Source organism: Myotis lucifugus, unplaced genomic scaffold (genome assembly GCF_000147115.1).
Source record: "Myotis lucifugus unplaced genomic scaffold, Myoluc2.0 scaffold_46, whole genome shotgun sequence".
Lineage (NCBI taxonomy): Eukaryota > Metazoa > Chordata > Mammalia > Chiroptera > Vespertilionidae > Myotis > Myotis lucifugus.
This window is the reverse complement of record NW_005871094.1, coordinates 4,275,911-4,296,071: the sequence shown is the minus strand read 5'-3', so window position 1 is coordinate 4,296,071 and position 20,161 is coordinate 4,275,911. Positions and strand designations below refer to the sequence as shown.

General features: G+C 38.4%; 1 protein-coding gene across 1 annotated transcript in view; it reads right to left on the bottom strand.

Annotated features, from left to right (window-relative positions):
* Window positions 1-20,161, bottom strand: part of CHCHD3 (coiled-coil-helix-coiled-coil-helix domain containing 3) — a 265,354-nt gene that overhangs the window by 78,964 nt on the left and 166,229 nt on the right. The window contains exon 5 of the mRNA XM_006088332.3: window positions 7,248-7,331. Coding sequence (XP_006088394.1) covers window positions 7,248-7,331 — 84 coding nt within the window. The remainder of the gene's footprint in view (window positions 1-7,247; window positions 7,332-20,161) is intronic.

Below are 20,161 nucleotides of genomic sequence, written 5' to 3'. Positions count from 1 at the left end.
AGAAAAACTGGCTCCGGTTAAGGGGATCATTTTAACAGGATGCACTTTCAACAGGATGCTTATCCAGGAGGGGAAAAAAGGGCCTCATATCCTTAAAGCCAGATTAAAAAAAAAACATTTCAAGGTTACCCAAGCCACATTCCCCATTAGAAAATTCAGAGAGGTTAACAGAAAGCCAATGCGTTTGGAGGACTTGTTGAATAATGAATTAAGGATAAGACCCCCATTTCCAACATACTGTATTGATTTTTCCCCCTCAGAGAATGAAATTTTTTTAAAGTGCATCTTGCTAGTTACTTTTGGAATATCTGCAATAATAAACTTCCTTTAGGGAAGCAGGTAAGAGTATCAACGGGTTCAGACTCTGAACCTAAGTTATAAATAACTGTGTCAATTACATTAACAAAAGATATGGTGATACTGGGCATTATTCACTTCTCTACCTAACAATGAACATCTCAGGGCATTTATTTGAACTACCATTATTCGTTACTGATAAAAAAAAAATTGAGAGCAACTCAAGGTACATGCCACCATTTTATTGGCATCTCTGTCATTTGTAATGTCATTAAAATTAAAAGTGACATTGGCTACTACGGTCTTCAATGTGCAAACTCCTGGAGCAGAGAACCTTGTCTGCTTCTGAAACTCTTGGTAACGACAGAAACTACAGAGAATCTGCCTTGATTTCAAGGTGAGAGAGGAAGCCAGCACAAAATTTGCAAATGTCATAAAACAATACATTTCTCTAGGTTGACAAATGCAAACTAGCATGACCTACCAAGGCATATCTACCGGAACGTGATGCTTTTAACTATTGTGCTAAATTTGCTATTATCTCATTGCATGATCAAAGCATACACAACAATTTAGTGTATATTAGCCACCCATACAACCTAGAATCACTGACAACTATTTAGGAAGCAAATAGGGGGAAAATATCCAAGGAGTTTTTAATCCCATACATTGAGTTTAAGTTATCTCCCTACCCCAAAAAGGACTGTTTATGTTTTAATATCTCAGATGTCAGTGGTCTGTGTATGTGTCCTCATTAATCCCTTGAAAAGGCTGACCCAGCTTCACTCAATGAAATATTTTTACAATGACAGACTTCATCTGGTAGTAGAAATGCATAATAATTTCTTCCCATAAGCAGCACACGGAGCTGACAATAATCTGTTCTGTTGTCATTTCTCTTTATTATCATAGTTGGTGTTATTATTCCCCCAAGCTTTGCACAGAGGAATATAGAAATGAAGGTACTAATTGACAAGGAAGAAGTCAAGCAATCAAAAAAGCCAATTAATCATACAGAGGAGCCTGACACTTTATGATGCAATAGAAGTTATGCCACCTACCATAAGTAAAAGGCTTTTAAAAATTGCTCACTTGATGTAAGCATGACCTTAGAATTTAATTAGCCACTCTCTCCACAGGTGACAAACTAGTAAAGTACATTTCTTCTTAATGATAATTTATTTTTCACCATCCTCTTTGTATTGTTCTTTTTTGCCCAGCTTGTACACTTCCCTCTCCTTCTTAATTGTATGGGATTGACTGCAGCGTGTATGCAAATTGCTGCTGAAATCTACAGAAGCCTGTAAACGGAAAGCAATACATATCCCATACCCTGTTGATCTGAATACTGTAACTATATCTGACTAAGCTCTCTGATCTCCCTCAGCTCCTCAAACCACCAGAGCTTTTAAAGCTCTCTTCACGCTGTGCCAAACCACACCATTCTTATGAACGCCAAGAGCAAAGTGGATGCAGTAGAGCAAATCAATTCAAGTTCATAATTGAGAAGTTAGGCATGCAAGACACACGAATCATCAAAGAACCCGTGTCTCCAAGATGTCTGCGGAGAAAGGAGTCCTTCATCCTGAAGCTCCCTGGGGAATCTGGGCTCTTCTGCTCACTTTCCTCCCACAGGACTAACAGACTACAGGAAAACACACATTCTCTTGAAGAACATGCAGGCAATCCAGACTCCAATAAAAGAACCATCAAAATAACTTATCAAAAGTAACAGAAAGTTTGCTCTCTTTCTAGGGAAGGGATGGGATGACTGTCCTGTAGCAATACTACGAATGAATGAGTGAATGAGTGAATGAATGAATGAACAAATGAACGCCTCAGAAATATTTTTAACTACTCAAATGATTATAAATGTCTTACTTCAAAGTAAAAGAAGTACAACTAGATATTGAAACAATCCTTAGGAGTATCACTCTGTACTTGCTTGATAATAAGGACTTATTTCCTCCTTTCGGTCAAATTTTCCCAGGAAGTGCCAAATCCTGGGGAGAAAATTATGCATTTTGAATGCTTAACACTTTCAGGTTATGAGGTAGCATTAATCAAATTATAACATCAGGACATAAGAAGTTGTACTTCAAGCCAGAAAGAGCTAACCTACCATCCGAAGAACTAATAAAACAATCAGCAGGATTCAGCTTCTTGAGTGCAGAACTGGCAAATATTAAAGACTGGATAATGGCTAAAAGCTCAGGTGGAAAAGCTGGCCTAAATCCAGATCATGCTTTGGCTGTACATTCTTGGGCTAATTATTTGAAGCCCTGGGATCTTCATCTAAACAATAGGGTTGGCAATTGCATAGCATTATTTGTGGGGATAAAATTACATAATCTATGCCAAGTGCCTAGCACAAATGCAAATGCTCAATAAATGTTACTGTAAGCTACTAGGATGCTGCTGCTATAAATAGCCAGATACTCAAATGGATTTAAATCAATCCAATATGTATTGCAATTAGTGAAGGAGATACTAAGCATTTTGTTTTATTTAAAAACTTACACTAACTGCTCAGACATAACGTTATGGGATAAGCCTAGTAAACCTAGGATTCATTCACTGTGCTCTTAGAACATGTGAGCTGTGAAAAATACAGAAATAAGAAAATGACCTTTGCCCTCATGGAGTTTACAAGATAAACACAGATAACTAATTTCAGTTGTCATAAGATATGGCATCATAGAGACCGGTCTGTAGAGAACTGCCTGAGGGACATGGGAATTTAAGAGACTTCTCTCATCAGCTCACCAACGGGAATGAACACTTGAATCTCTCTGTTAGGTCACACACCCACATGCGATTCTCTAATGTTCTTAAAATATCAAACTTTACTTCACATCTATGACAATGTTGCTGAATAACGCTGGCAACATTTATAATGAAATAAGGACCTGAAAAATTTTCAAATGGCTTTGACCTTTTTTCTCAGTAGAGAATACTGGAACACTGGTTCTAAGAGGTGTGAAATTGGTGTCCAGTTAAATTATACTTATTATGCCTCACAAGTTAGTGAAAGAGAAAATTATCTCAGACACCTGGTGAACTAGCCAATATAAACACCTGGGAGGGGAAGGCTCCATTCACACAAGGGAATATCTAATTGATAAAGAGTTTACTGAAACAGATCCAACCGGCGAACCACTAACTGAATGTGCTTCTCATGCTCAGTGGACTTGGGTCATATTCTCAAAAGAAGTCTGCATCAGGTCAATGGAAATTAGTAGTTCAAGTCATAAGATTATGAACCATCAAAAAGTGATAATATATACAGTTACTGGGTTTGTTAATCCAGCTGATGGGCAGATGACACAGAGATCTTAAAAATCATCCTTGGAATGATTCTGTAAAAGACTCACATCCCCTCTCAATTAATAATATACCAGGTGGTATCTAGTTTATGCTTTCATCATTTCATTTGGTTAAAATAAAGAAAATATGTATTTATATGCACTTTTAAAGCACAGGTAACCTGAATTTCATAGTAAATTAGACGATTCTGCAAGTTATCAGATTAAAATGTTTTTCTTACATTATGTACTACTGGATTCAGTGCTTTTATGCCTTCTTAACACAGAGTGTAGATCCCCTAACAGAAATGGGTAGACACTGTATTTTCACTACCATCACAATGCAAGAAAAACCCTTTGCACAACCCTTGGCATTAAGTCTAGAAAATGCTTCATCATTGGGGAACTAAACGTCTCTCAAATATTCCTAGATGAAATCCTAAATGGACGAATTTCAACGTAGATACTTTAGGAATGGCAGTAACAAACAAAAACATGATTTTATAGAAATGGGCCAAAGATATCAGGATGTTGAATAATAATAAAGTAATTTTATGATTATTAATATCTTATACACAATGGAAAGCAAGTACATATTCTTTAATGGCAGCAGCCTATATGTGTTAAGCACTTCCCAGTTTTCAAGATTTAAATACATCCGCTCATCTGGTCCCCCCAACAACTCACAAAGGTGAGCAAGGAAGAGACTAGTCTCCACACTAATTTATACAACCAGAAACCACAGAGATTAGGAAAATTGTCAAATGAGCAGATGACAAAGCCATGCCTTCTGACCCCTAGTCCAGCATCCTTTTGACCACATGCCATTAAACATGGAATTATTAAGTATTAACTAATAGTAATGTGGTTATTCCGCATCAGGAGTCGTCTCAGCTCACTGGTGCTTCTCAGTTTTCTGTAAAAATCCCTAAATAAGTACTTTCCAGACTTACCTTCAAATGGGAAAAATCACTTATATTTTGCCTAAACAAGAAGACACTACTTACAGTGATTTGATATCATCACACTGAGGCCAAAAGCAAGTCAGCTGCTGAGCAGCCGGTTTAATCTGCCAGAAATACCTCCCACAATTCCTCATGCCAGTCCAAAATCACCTGCATCAAGTCAGTGAACGTATGAGAAATGGGTGAATATTTCTCAGAGCCTTTTCTTGCCACTAACAGTGATCACTAACAAATTCAAAAGCTACAAATGCAAAACTCGAAAATACATGAATTCAAGCATAGTAATATTTGATGGCAAAGAAAACTATCTCTGGGTGCGGAGAAAGCAGATGCGGAGTAAATCATCTCCAGACCTTCACTCCACCCATTTTATTCCACTAACAAAGGCTAGGCATGGCAGGCAGGGTGCTCTGGAAGGACCAGTAAAACAGGAAACACCACTGAGTGGTTACCCCGCACTGGACACCAGGACAGGTGCCCTATGAAATCGGCTCATTCAACAAATTAGTGAAGTAGCATCATTATATCCTCATGTTATAGCTGAGGAAACAGAAAGTTTCAGTAAGGAGCTCCAAGATACAGAGCAGGTAAAAGCCGGTTCCAATCCAAGCCAGCCGGTGCCAGAGCCTGTGCTCTAATCCAGGGTTCTGCCTCCTACAGCGCTGGGTCAATTCCACTCGCCACCCAGCCATTTCAGTGGAGCCATAAGAAAGGTTTTACATTTTCAGATGCGTGGGGGTGGGGGGTGGGGGTAGGGGAGAGGTATTGTCAAAAGAAGATTATCTCAAACTTCAATAAACTGAAACACTGTCACATTTGTTCACAGACGTATTGGCTATGCTGCTCTTACATAGCTGAGGGCTATGACAGAAACCACACATGGTCTGCAAAGCTAAAAATAGTTACTATCTGGCCCTTTAGAGAAAAATGTGCTGACTTCTGCTCTAAGCCATTCCACATTATGCTTACTTAACATCTCTATTTGGATGTCTTAAAAAATATCCCACGTTTAACATATCCCAAATCAAACACCTGATTTCCTCCACCTCACACACCCAGAACCGTATTTTAATCCTTCCCTTGTGGAGAATCCATCCTATGTAAATTTACATCCTATGTAAAAACCATAGACCTAGAGTACCTTTGAGTTCTTTCTTTCAATCATGACCAAAACCATCAGCAAATCTGCTCAGCTCTGCCTCTGAAATACCCAAACACATTTCTTCCCTTCCTCAGCCCAAGCCTTCACCGTCCCTTTTCTGAGTCGCTATCGTAAACTTCTTCCTAGGACTTTTGCTTCTTGCTCAAGACAGCAGCCAGAATACTCTTCTGCTCAGGACCCTTTGGCCTTTCTAAACATGCCAACCACGCTCCTGCTCCGGGGTTCTGGGGCTCCCCCGTTTCTGCAGACCTCTTCCCAATGCCATCCTATTTTACACAGGCTCTCCCCTCTAGCCAACCCGAATCTATACTCCTAGGCCTTGAGTCGCCCTTTCCCTTGCTTTATTGTTCGCCACATCATCTCAGTTTGCCACACGATATATATACTGGGTTTTCATTGTATTTAGGCTCCAGGAGGACAGAAGTTTAGTTCATTTTCTTCAATAATATATCTCTGGCACTAGACCAGGGCCTGATACACATCAGGTACTTAAGTATCTGCTGAATGAATGAGAAATCGGTCCCTACATTCAAGAAGCATTGAGTTCAGTGACATACAGAGATGGGTGAACATCTTCAACATATAAATAATTGTACTGAAGGGGGCTTAAGAATACACTTCTTATTTTACCTACTTTATTAGTAAACACTTTATTCTAAACAAATCAAATGCTGGGGTCTCAATCAAAGGGAGAGAAAGCTAACTCGGTAACATCATGTTCTCTGTATGAAATTACTCCAAGCAAATCTACTTCACTGCACAGGGGCACTGGTTACATGCCCGAAGTCCCATTCTTACCTTCTGCTTCAGCCTTAATTCCCTCCTTTGCAACTCTGTCAATTCAAAGTCCATTTTGACTACAGGTAGCACCTCAACTCTTCCCCCTCTAACTCTTCTCCCTAAGTCCTACTATTCAGCTCCTGTAAAAATATTAATGCTTGAAATTACTCTCCGGTGGGACTCCTGTCCACCACTCTTTACAGGGACATTCATTTCTTAGCCACAAATGCACTGAAAGTGAGTTTTCACAGAGACAATATATCCATTAAAACACTATCATTTCTGAGAACGAACTCAAGTTTAGTCAATGTTTGAGTTCAGAGTAACACTAACAGAATTATACACTTGAAATCTATATAATTTTATTAACCAATGTCACCCCAATATATTCACTTAAATTTTTTAATGGAAAAAAAAGAAACTATGAATAATAATAATGATGATGATGATGATGAGTAGCACTCTACTGTGTAACCTAGAGGCCATGCACTTTTTTCATTTAAGGAAAAAATATCTGAGGGAGGTTTATGAGTGGTAAAATGCATCAATGAACCAATAACACCACCATACTCAAAACTATCACAGTAGAAATGACATTCCCTGCTTGGCTTCTTCACTTCCTGGTCACTTTTTAACTAGGAAAAACAGTAACAGTTTTCACTTATTGATTTTTAAATAAATATACGGGAAAGCTGCAGATGTGGTAATAGAAGAATCAATGACAAGAAATAGTCATACCCTCTCCTCCAGTCTAGCCAGCTGCTCTTTGTAGAATGCATCCTGCCTCTTGATCACTCGATCTTTCTCTTCCAGCATCCTCGCCTATAAAAAGAAATGAGGAATATACTATATTAGGAAAAAGCAACAGCAAAGCAAAAGTCAAGTATAAATTACATTAGAAATAAGTACACAAAGCGGAAGATTTCTGCAAACTATTAGGTCTCTGCCATAGAAAAACATTAATAGGATGATGATTGCTGTATTTAAATGTAAAGAATGAGTCTGCATTGTTTTTCATTTTCTTTTTACTGTAACAGCTGTGTCCTACTTTGTCCAAATGCATCATAATACAGCAGAGACAGTTTTTATTTAACTTCTCTTTTGGAGAGTAATTTCAAGCATTAATATTTTTACATAATAAAACTTTGATTTTAATCTGGGCATAAGACAGATGGTTATTAACCTTTCTTAAACAACAAAAAAATGCCTATGCAACACTGTATACATAAACTTTATAATTGGGAACCCTTAAATTACTCAGTGAAACCTGAATATAAATACATGTATTGGTCTATTTTCTTTTTTATGAAGCAGCTATCTTTAGAGAGAGGACCAAAAACTACTATAAATGTTTATGTGAATAATTAAAAATCAATAATAATAAAAATAATGAAGTTAATTTAAAAATCTTTTTCCCCACATCTAAATTTATGGTCTTTTTAACAAAATAAAAACACAATAAAATATTTTTGATTCTTGAAAATCATGACAAAGGTGGTTACTTATGTTTTTCTAGGTTAGTAAAATAATGCATTTTTCAAACAATTGTTTGTATCTTGTTCATTATGTTTAAGTGACCTTTTTCTATATCACGTACCTATATCACCTCAAGTTAGGAAAGTTTTAAACATATTTTTTGATCTGTGAATGCTGAATATACACTTGACCAGGAATTTTAAGAAATCATGAAAGGATATATTTTGGCATTCCCGTCCTTGGGCCATGCACTTTTTATTTTTTTGCAAGGTGATCAAGTATCACCTGGCTCAACTCCTAGAAAGGTGACTTCCACTCTGTTCAGTTTAAGAGAACCCATTTGCACATTGTATGTCGTTGTTTTGCTACTTACTTTGACTTCAATGTCCTGCAGCATGTTAAAAACAAGCAAATAGTTATTTAGCAATGTAAGTATGCTGTTTCCTAATGTCAGAAAGAAAGCTGATGCATAATATCTACCTAAAATGCAAACCAAAGAAGGCAATAGCGGGAAAAGAGGGCTTTGCTTAACTTGCTTAAATGTGACTAGGCTATTATTTTAAATAGAAGATTTCAATGAAAAGATCATGGTATGTGAAAGCATATGATTAAAAAACACACAAATAAAATATTAAGATTTGATAAAAGTACATTAACATGTAAGTACATAATCTACAACTCCTTGGTACAACACAGTAAAAGCCTGCTATCAGTCAGGAATATAAAAGGAAAAAATAAATGGGAAATGTTTAAAAGCTAAGTGTGAAGAAAATATGCACGACTATAAATCTGACCTACAGAGAAAAGACCTTTCTAGATTCAACAGACACTCCAAAAAATAATACAAACGAATGGACTTACTATAAGACCCTCCATAAAATGTAAAAATCAATAAACCAAATAAAAAGCAAATGAGAAAAAAAGGAAAAGATATTCCAACATGTAGTTATAAGAGTTAATGTTACTAATAAAGAGAGCACTTAAAAAATAAGCCCTCTACCCCACCCACAAATGACATAGACTGGTAAATCACATCCAAAAGTACAAAAAAATACACGGAAAAAGAAAACTCAACCCCAGAAGAAGTCAAAGAATGAAAATTAAAATAATGAAATACCATTATTCATCTATCGAACTTACAAAATTATAAAATAATATTAATAAAGATATAGAAAACCAGGCTTTTCTATACAGTTGGTCAGAATGTAAACTGGTATAGCTACTTTTCAAACAATTTGACAAAATCTAATTAGACAAAGTGTACACATTCATTGAGATCTAAACACTATTTTTAGAACTCTTAAGTAATTATAGCAATATTCAGAGATGTAGATAACTGGGTTATTTAGAATTGCAAAGAAACAAAAACAAAACCCACTCTAATTATTAAATATAAATATATTCCAAATATACTAAGTAAAAAAACCCACAAAACTACAAACAGAAAAGATCTTTTTCTTTTTTGTAGGAAAGAGGGAAAAAAGACCAACAAAAATATCAACAGAGGTCACAGCAGGGTGGTTTCTAGTTCATTTTGCTTCTTTATATATTCTAAATAAAAAATAAACATACTTTGTAGTCAAGGCACTCAGGAGGCAATTTTTTGACGTGAGGAACTATTCTGTTTCTTGATTATGGTGGTAGAAAACTTGTAGAACTAATATTGCAAGGAATGAATTTCACTACATAGTGAATACAAATAAAGCATACTAGAATTTATGAAAATATCTACATATAAATATATGGATGTATGTGTGTATTTATCTTTATTACTGTCAATCTGCTTATCACTTGGCCGATTTTATTTCTAGGCATTTAATCCTAGGAAAGACTAAGAAAAGCATACAAGGATTTACCTCTAAGAAAATGCAGCCAGCATTATTTTCAGCAACAAAAAAGTGGGAAAGACAGAGGGGTGTGTAAATAAGATTTGGTCAAACAACAAGATATTGATTATAAAGATTTTAGTCCAGCCATAATGATCAAACATTGAGAGCCATTAAAAATAATGTTTTAATAGAATAATTGATTATTTTACTCAAAATATTATATGGGGTAAAAACAGGCCATAAAATAGCATGTATAGTAAGTTCTTAAATTTGGCTAAGAAACAGGAGTTAGGAGGCAAAAGGGAGGAACAGAGAGAGTTGAGTGTCTAGTTATATAGACATGGAAAAAATATAAAGTATGCTAAGATGTTAACAGTGGATATGATATGCATAGTGGGATATTTTTCTTATTTGGACTATTTTCCATTTTCCAAATTTTCTATAATGAACAATCATTACTTCTATAATCAGAAAAATATTTTAAACATTAATATCACATACATTTATTCCTGACTGAGATGAAAACACATATGAAGCTGAGAGTGTGAGCTCTTAAGTAATCATGTTGACAAAAAAAAAATGGTTTCAATAGTTTGAAGAGTTATTTACTGCATGGAAACTATTTTACCTCCTAAGTCCTTAATGCATTAACACTTGATTCTCTCTCCCATTCAATGCGTGCATGACCCACCATGGTTCCTAAAACACTTGCACTAAGTGTTTCTTTTGTTCGTGTACAGTTGCGCAGTGAGATTATTTTAAAATTCAACACTACAGTATTACTGGAGCCTACTGAGGGCTACACCAACAAGTTTAATTTTGAGGGGCTGATTGCAGCCTAAATAAAGCACGCTCATTTACATTTCCAAATGTAATCTCTGAAACTTTAATGCTACACGCCAGAAGATCAGATAGGCACACTAAAGAGGAACTACTTCCAAAGACCTGAAAACACCCAACCACAGTCTAACATCATAAATCTTTCCCTAGATGGCCGGCAGGATCAATAGTCTGAGATCGCTGGGGAGAACAACAAAGCAAGAGACGTGGCCACAACACGTTAATGGCACATTGCTTTGAAACAGTTAATGTGATGCTGGGAGCGAAAGTCACACAATATGAATCCTAAAACTTAAATAAGCCTGGAATACATTGACTAAGCTAATAGCTGCCGAGGATGGAGAGTCACAGTCAACCCAAGGAAAAGCAGTGCACCAAGTGCAAGGGAAGAAAACTTCTATGTGCAAGTCTAACAGATATAGAATCACTGTGAGTGAACAAATAAACACAAACAGCATCACACATCATTTACTGTTCTGGCAGAATCATTTCTCAGGAAAAATGAATACAAAAGTTTCCCCACCTCCTGTTTGCTCTTCCTCCCACCACACAAAATGTGCCCTGATTTAGTTTTCAGATCCTGTTAGATTTGGGGTGAAATGATTGGGCTTGAAACCATGGCAGAAAGAGCTTATGTGAGTCATGATGGAAAACTAGAACGTTCCATATGCCAGAGAAACAAAGAAAATTAAAAAATCAAGTTTTCTTTAAGAACATAGACTTGTTGGCAGTTAGATTCAAAATGAAGTACGCATGGATTTCCTTCCTTGAAGACTTGCCTCTTTTCAGAAAGGATTGACAAGTTTGTGTACTTATCAACCTCCTCTCTTCATTCACTGTTGGTTTTACATTTTTATTTTAAAACCCACTTATCTTTGCCTATGCTTTCTTTTTTTCAAGAGGAGAAGCAGATCTGCCTCAAAGCGGCAGAGGATGTATTTTGAAAATGTACTTGAGAGTGCTTACAAGAAGATATAAAAAGGTCAACAGAAAAACAAAAACAAAAAAAACTTGGACTACGGATATGGCATATTGTGCTGGTAGAACTTTACCTTCCTGTGTACACTCCCAGGAAAATCTTCATAGCCCAAATGTTCTGACATAGTGGCTCAGCTCCCTTAGGCCTGGCTGCTCCTGGGGACTGGGATAGCTCTCCCTCTGGGTACTGGCATTTGGAACCCGGTGACATCACAATCTCTTAGCTCAGAAGTAGTACTGTTACTTCACACACCACGTAAAGGCGTGTTAAGGAAAGATGTTGTGCTATGGAAAAGCCTGTACATTTTAAATGGCAAAGTTCCTTGAAATGTCAGGGTTCAATTTTAACAGCTCCAGGTAGAAAACAAAGCAGGAACCAGCTCAGTTTTCTATGGCATGATATTATGAAACCAGAGATTACTAGGATTGAAAAAAGGCAAGAACTGTAAATCAATATAAATAGGAAATCCTTATAACTCATTTCCTGTCATTCTAAATCTTGTAACAAATCTAAACACAAATATAATGGACTGGGAAAGATTTAACCTTTCAAAATGATATGGATAATCTGTGGCAGACAAGATATCTATCTATCTATCTATCTATCTATCTATCTATCTATCTATCTATCTATCCATCCATCCATCCATCCATCCATCCATCCATCCATCCATCCATCTTACAATTCACATAGGCAAACAAGAGCTGGGAAAAGTGCTTTATTACTTGTCAGAATTACATATTAGGGACAATATGTAGGAACCTAATAAAATTATATGCTGACATTAAACAGAGAACTGAAATATCCAAGGGGGCTGAACCATAAACTTGTAAGGTGATATTACATTTAGAAGCTGCAGAACATGATCACTGTGAATATCAATTAGCCGTAACAAAATAATTAAAGTAGCCATGTACTCAATTAGCTACATACTAGACTTTGTTATAAATGAGAAATCACTTAGGGTTCACTGAGCCTTTATCATGTTAATAAACAAAGAATTATACGCGGAGCACTGTTTTCCAAACCATACCAGAAGGTGACCTTCAAAAGGTAACTCATCTAGATGAACTTAAATGATACCCAATCTATTGTCAGATTTAGCATATTTTTCAACAACTTAAGAGGCAGAAGCAGAAGCAATGAGGAAACCCCAGTTTGAAATGTTAAACCACACTTATGTCCACTAACACAGTAATGTCTGATATAAGTTGAATAGAGACCAAGAGATGAAAAGACAAAGACCTTTCTTTCAATAGACTTCTTACTCCTAAATCTGGAACTCATACCCAAGTCCCCAGGATGTGAGCAAATCCATTTGTTTCTGTTTTGTTGTATGTGTTTTTTTGTCTTCTCCAAAAGATCTTCAAGAACCTGGTCTACATGTCAACTTTCTCATACTGATAACACTGGGACAGCCCTCTGAGCATGTCCTCTGCCACTTGTGGGCACACCTAGAGAGCAACCTAGTGGCGCTTTGCTTTAAATAGTCCAGTGGTTCTCACATAACATTTGTGCAGATCATGGTACTTGACAGAAGCAGCAAAATTAAGCAGTAGGTAAAATTTAAAAAATAATTTTATAAGCTTTCTTCCATAGCTTTAGAGATCTCCCGTTTTCTGGTTTAATTCAGAAGTTATTAGCACAATAACTAGAAACCACCTGATGAGGACTCAGGAGACCAGAGGCCCATTCTTGCTCGGCTAAGTCACCGCGTGACCATGCACTGACCCACTGCGCCCCCATCCATGTTCCACAAGCCCTTTCGAAGGCTACTTCCTGAACGTAGCATTTGCAAAGTCCTGCCCCGGCTGCCTCTCCTATGACAGCACCTGATACAACTTTGCAACATCTGTTTTGGACTTTTGGTTGTTACCCACTGGCCCCCTTCTCCACTGTAAACTCCCTGAGACAGGAAAGGAGGTTTACTCCTCTCGGTCTGTTTCTTTGGCGTGACCCAGGTCTGTGCCTTCTACATCGGAAGCACTCAGGACAGGCAGCCGAAGTGACATAAAGGGCACTGAAGGGAAGAGTTTGTAGTCGCAGCTTCTGGGAAACAAACCTGTCATAGCATCTGTGATCTGCTTCACATACGACAGCTTACGAGGGTGGGACGACATGTCTGTGCTACTTCGGGTCACTTCAGTGAAGCTCTGAGCCAGGCGCTGCCAGCATGTTACTCGGGAACCCACAATCCACCCACAATCCACGAGCATCAGCAAGTATTCTTGCTTGGAAGCTCAAAATGGGAAGCCCAAAAAGTAGAGGTGGCTTCTACAGGGCTTCACTCACCCGTATCTTGATCAACGACGCTTTGCTAGCTAGCACAGTGACTGTTGGAAATGAGACTTCCTTAGTGAAAATGGTTCATTAACTAGCATGGTAAGTGTTAGGTATAGGCTCTTGTTAGTAAAATGAAAACTATAAACAAGACATAAGGATTAGGCAACATATTATAGAAAGACTCCTGCATCTGCTGGTGACAGGCTATGGGATGTGAGGAGCTGTGAGAACAACGCCTGCAGCTTTATTCTGAGGAACAGAGCCTCAGCCAGACCCCTCTCCAGTCCCGCATCCAGCCATTGATTTAAGACAGACAAGACAGATAGTCCCACCTTCGGCACCACTGATGTTTGGACCAGATCATTCTGGTTGTGAAGAGCTGCCCTATGCACTGTAGGATGTTCAGTAGCATACCTGGCCTCTCTGACACCGGGACCACCCCCCACGAAGAGCTGTGACAACCAAAAGTGTTTCCAGACTTTGCCAACTGTCCTCCCAGAAGTCAAACTGCCCCGTGGAGAACCACTGCTTACAAGCTCGCTGGCTGAGGCCAACTATCAACAGCCTCACCTGCCTCCGGTGACTTTCCTGCGAAGAAAGCACTGGAGGAACAGAGAACTGAACTTCACTGTTTTACAGAACGGGCTGTGTGAGCCATCTGGGACCTGCTTGCTAATACACTTTTGCTCAGCAACTAGCTGTTTGTATGGTGGAATTGGGCTGGAGAGATGCTTGCATTATCACTTGGTTATAACTTGGTAGTAGGGCTGTGCTGTGAAGGTAAAATGAATAAAAGCAACAAGAGTTGCTCGCCTGCATGTAAAGTAGTGAATCATATCCTGATGAGAGAAGAAACTGGAAATGTTAATTCATTTTTCTTGACCTAAGTAGTAAATGCATAAAATGGCTCTATCTGCCCTCTGGCTCCCTGTAAGAATGGAACCCAGGTCCACAGAACATACACGATTCCAAATCTACGCAGCTGGCATCAGTTCAGGCAGAACTGCTATCAGCTGACCTGAACTGGTATAGTTTAACATTTCTCCTGCTCGGACAGGGACAAAATGAACCTGTTGTTAAATAATGTATATATCCTTCCTGAAAATAGGCAGATTGTGATTCCATTATAATTTGCATTCCCTTTTCCAAAGCAACGTATTTCAACATGAAATTTCCCCATGAAAGGTGCTGAAATGTATCACCTCATCAGTCCAGTGTCACATGTTCTATGCTTCTTGCTCATCATCCATGAAAAAAATCAAAAAACAAAAAAACACCCATCATGACACCCAGCACATAAACATTAAATAAATGCTGCATCAAACGTGAACCGAACTGTTAGGGTTTCAGAGTTCTCAAATGAGCAGCGTGATCTTCTGTAATGACACGAGCTTTAGCTACTACACGTTTATGAAAGACACAGTAATTGTAAACATGGTTCAAGTCTAAGAGAAAAGGCCCTGTTGAATCAAATTCAGCAATTAAAAAGAAAAAAGTCCTAAAAGACCAAGTTCTGTAAATAAATAAGGACTCTGTCAGATATGGATAAGAATTATAATTGCAAGAGGAAAAGGCAGTAAAAAGGGTCATATTTAATAAAACTACCATGTGTTCACATGGAGTTAGGGCAGAAAGGGGCTTTTATCATCAAATTCAGCTGCAGAATAGACTGGCATTATGACCCACGGGGTGTCACCATCACATGTAAAAGCAGAGTGTTCTCACCCCTAGACCACAGCTGATATGGTCCAGGGTGGGAAGGAGCACTAAGCATTTGAGATTACGTAACTTAAGGTGCAATTACACTAAAATTTCTCTCTCTTCTTATTCCATATTGTGGAGAATAATGCTTCCATTTCCAAGCATGTATATATAATCTGTTTTACGATGGAGATTAAAAAGCACAGAGGCACTTTAACATAGAGATGCTAGTTAAACTGCACTATCTGTTGAAGATATTTGTATCAATGGTCTGACAAATAAATTGAACAACAACATGGAGACAATTACTGCACCACTTCTGAATTCCTTTTCTTTGTATTAGCTTGTATTTGTCCAATTTAAATTTGGATTTAATGTTCCCACTACTGGGACCAATTGGCCAGTCAATCTCTTCTCTTGCAATCTATTCCACATTCAGAGCTAGGAGAAAAAATAAATAAATCCAGAGATCACCCAGTTCATTTTATAGGCAGTAAGTGAGGCTCCAGGTTCCTTGTTGACTAAGGGAATTCTTTAAGGTCAGGGAGACAGTTCCTCTGGGCTCCTAACTCCTGATGGCATTGTACTTCCCATTGCTCCGACCTTGTTTCTTTTCACATTAGCTTGACTTTAAGGAAAGAAAATGTAAAAATTATCACTCATACATCTGTAGTTACTTTCAACACTACTTAACATAAAGAGATTTTTAAAGATTTCCTGTAACAATTAATGCAAAATATTCTAAAAATGTCTCCAGAGCCAACTATGTACCATATCGGTTCAGGTCCTCTGGGATGCAGATGCTGAGACAGAATCAGAATTACAAGAGATTTATTAGGGGTAAGGATATAGGCTAGAAGGAGTGGGAGCAGAGAGAGCCTCGGACTATGCTGTAGTCTGGCACCTATGAGACACCCGTGCAGCTCAGAGAAAGCCTTGGCCAGGCTGGTGGAGAGCCCCAGGCAAAGACTGCCAGTTGGAGGGATTCCGGGTGAAGCAGAATGGCCCACAGACTGTCAGCATGGAGAGAGCATGGCTGGGAGTGAACACAGATGGACCCCAGAGCTGAAGCAGCTGAGGGCACCTTTCACAGAAAGTTCTCTCTTAGAGACAGGGCTGAAGGCACACGCCCATGGCTTCCACATACTCTGATTTGCTAATGAACCCAAAACAAATGATGATGACAATGAACTGTAAGCAGGTCTTAAACGTCAGCTTCCAGTTTGAACAGAAAGTAAACCAGCAAATCAAAAATGGGGGTATATCTGTTTGTATACCTCAATTCCAGATAGAACTGCTTCACTTATGTAGGCTGGGCTGAGTAAATCCTACTGGATCTATGAAATACTAGTACAATTTGAATCAGAAATCCTATGCAGCAAAAAAAGCAACAGAAAAGTCATCAGACAATTGAAGCTAGAATTCTAGTTTGGCTGCAAACTCATGAAGTTGGCAAGCTACTCCCCCTTTTGGGACTGCTTTCTTCTTTGTAACTTTAAGGAGATGAACTAAATAATACCTAAGATCGTACTAATATTCACATTACGCATTACATTTACCATTCCATTTTTTCTATTACTCCATTCAGCACTGACTCTATTGCTAGGCCAGAGGAAATTCGCCAAATTGCTAGGATGCTACAAGCACACATTAAACAGCATTTGGAAATATCCCGAGTAGGTGACACCGGGCTGCCAGGGGCAGGCACTTGTGGCAGCAGCGACGCTCCCTCTCTGCCTGACTCGGCACCAGCGGTGGGCTTATAAGGACTGGAGGATCCATAGGGCTCAGCTCCCTCTGTTGCTTAGCAATATTCACTGGGCTATTTCCTGAACCTCACACCACCTGGCAGATTCAGAGGTAAGACTGAGGGTGAAATGGGTCATTTCTAAAACAAGTTCAACTCACTGCTGCTCACCAAATCCCAGTGGCTCTCATTTTCTGCCCAAAATGACTGAGTTCAGAAAATAATTGGGCATCCTCATCCCATCTGTGGTGCTTTAGAGAGCAGAGTTCAGTGCAATCGCATCATGTGCTCATATAGTTTCTGCGAACCCAACTACTGGGGTTAAAGTGGGGAGAGAGAAAAAAGTAACTAGAGTGCAGGATTTCACCTGCTCCCCAAGGAAGCCTGGGATGGCTCGGTCAGTTTCACATCCCACAGGTCCTCCTAGATGGAGGAGGAGTCTCACTCCTCTCTTCCCAGTGAGTGGAATTCTATTGGTTCAAGATAGTTTTCATTCACAAATCCTCAAATGAAAACCAACATCTCTAGTGCTCAACTAAAGAAACCAACTAACCCAATAACAGAACTCCCAGTGCTGAATTCTTAAAAATAAACTTGAACAAAAGAAATCTTTGTCTCAAATATTCATCTTATTTTTTCTAGCTTTGAGGTAGAACTGACAAATAAAATTCACATGATAATTTAAAACTAAATCCTGAAGTAAGCTGTGACTCCACTGTATTCCAAGAAAAATTCAATTTAGAAAAGTGTTAGGATAATAACAATTATTTTTTAAAATCATTCTCAGCAATGGCTACTGGTAAGGAAGGTATGAAGAAGTACCAAGCCCTTTATAACATCCCATTCTCCCCCAAACCTGATAGCGAGGGAATTTAAAAAATCTTTATCCTCTGTATAAAACCTCCAGGTTACCTGACCAAGGAAAATATTTTAAGAGATGAGGCTGTGGGATTAAACCGAAGCCTGGACAAAGCAAGAAGGGAAAGAAGTCTCGGATAGGAGGAATGGAAAGAAGAGAATGCACCCAAACCATGAATCATCGACTGGAAAGCAACAGAGCCCACGGATAGGCTGTAAATAAGCCACTTCAGGTCCTGGGCCAAGGTGGCTGGGAAGGGATGAGAAGACGCCATTAACCCCCGACTGGAAGGGCCAGGCTAGCTGAGACGTAGCTTTGTTCTCATCACTTTTGTACACATGTGTGGAAGGACCACAATGAAGCAGAAGACTCCCAAATCTCAAACACTGGGGAGTGACTTTCACCAGAACTTTGCTACCAAGAAACTCAAGAATGGATGTAATCAAAATGTTACTTTACAATTTTTAACATCCTTAATCACTTTTAGAGATCTGAAATTACATAATCACACGAGAAAGCCTCACCACATAGCAATGTGAAGTAGTACAGTTTTGCATCCACCTCTTTAGTTTTTAGTATTTTTACAGCTAAAAAACAACAGCAAACAGTTGCAGACAAGAGACTTGCCTAAAATCCACAGCTGAAGCGCTGTCTCGTGAACACAGCGCTTCTCACCAGGTAGACCCTTCTCTATGTTTGTACCCAAGAGCAAAGAGCAACTTCATGACTTTGCTTTGGTTTTGCCTGCTGGGCAGTCAGAGTATTATTAATTGTCTGACATGATATCCTGTGTGCTTTATGGTTATGACTATCATTTTAATTATATATTATCTTTTTGGCTTAAAAATCCTCCTCCTGTGAGTATGATTTCCATTCACCCATCATTTGATCAGATCCTAGAATGCTCCCAGCAACTGTTCAGACTGAGGGGCTAAGTGATCAAATTCCAGCCCATGATAATTTAATGGAAAGTGACCCCCCCCCAGCTTCTTAAACCAAGTGCAAGTATATTGCATGCAAAACTATGTTCTTAATGACAAACCATTAATGACATTTAATGCCATATTTATAGGCTATCAAAAATACTCAGAAAAAAAGGAGAAAGAACCATATACACATTTGAAAGAGGCATATACCTTAGAATCCAAGGTACTCAGATATTAAAGATCTAATCGTGAAATAACTATACTCTCATAAGATCAGAAAGCTAGTTAATCATGAGCTAAGAATAGAATACAGGTTTCCTTGACTCACATTTCATGTTGGCATACTAAACAATATCTCAAATATTCTTAAAAACCTGTCTGTGAGTAAGCAAAAGAGTCCAAAACCAAAAATTCTTATTATTCCAACATCATATCACCAACCTGAGGCCCTCACCCCCCACCAAACACAGGAGCACAAGCATGCATTTGCATGGGTGATGGGTGACCATCTACAGAGTTTCTGAGATGTGATTCCTTTCCAGACACGTTTCTTATCTGACATGAGTACTGCAGAAGTGGACAAAGATATTACAGACCACAAATCAAAACAGCTGCAGGAAAATACATTCACTGAAAGTAATAGATACATATGTTAAGCATAAATGCCAAGGTGTGAAACTCAATTATGTCTGGTAAAAGAAATACTTTGCTCCAAGTTATGGCTTGGCCCTTTAAAAATTTACAATATTAGCCAGCTATTTTCTAATACGTTGAGTGTTTTGTCATCCTTGCCATTTGTCACCTTGCACAGAATATTTCAGGCTACAGTAAAGAATTAGTGCTTTTTTCTAACTGAACTAAAAAGACAGCCTGTTTGCTTTGAAAAATGGCCACCACCTGCTATTAATCTGCAACTGAAAACAAGTAGTGCAATGACATTTAGCAAGTTAACACCCCTCCACCACTTTCCTGAAAGAAGAGTCTAAGTGACATTTTGTAATCTTCTGAAAAA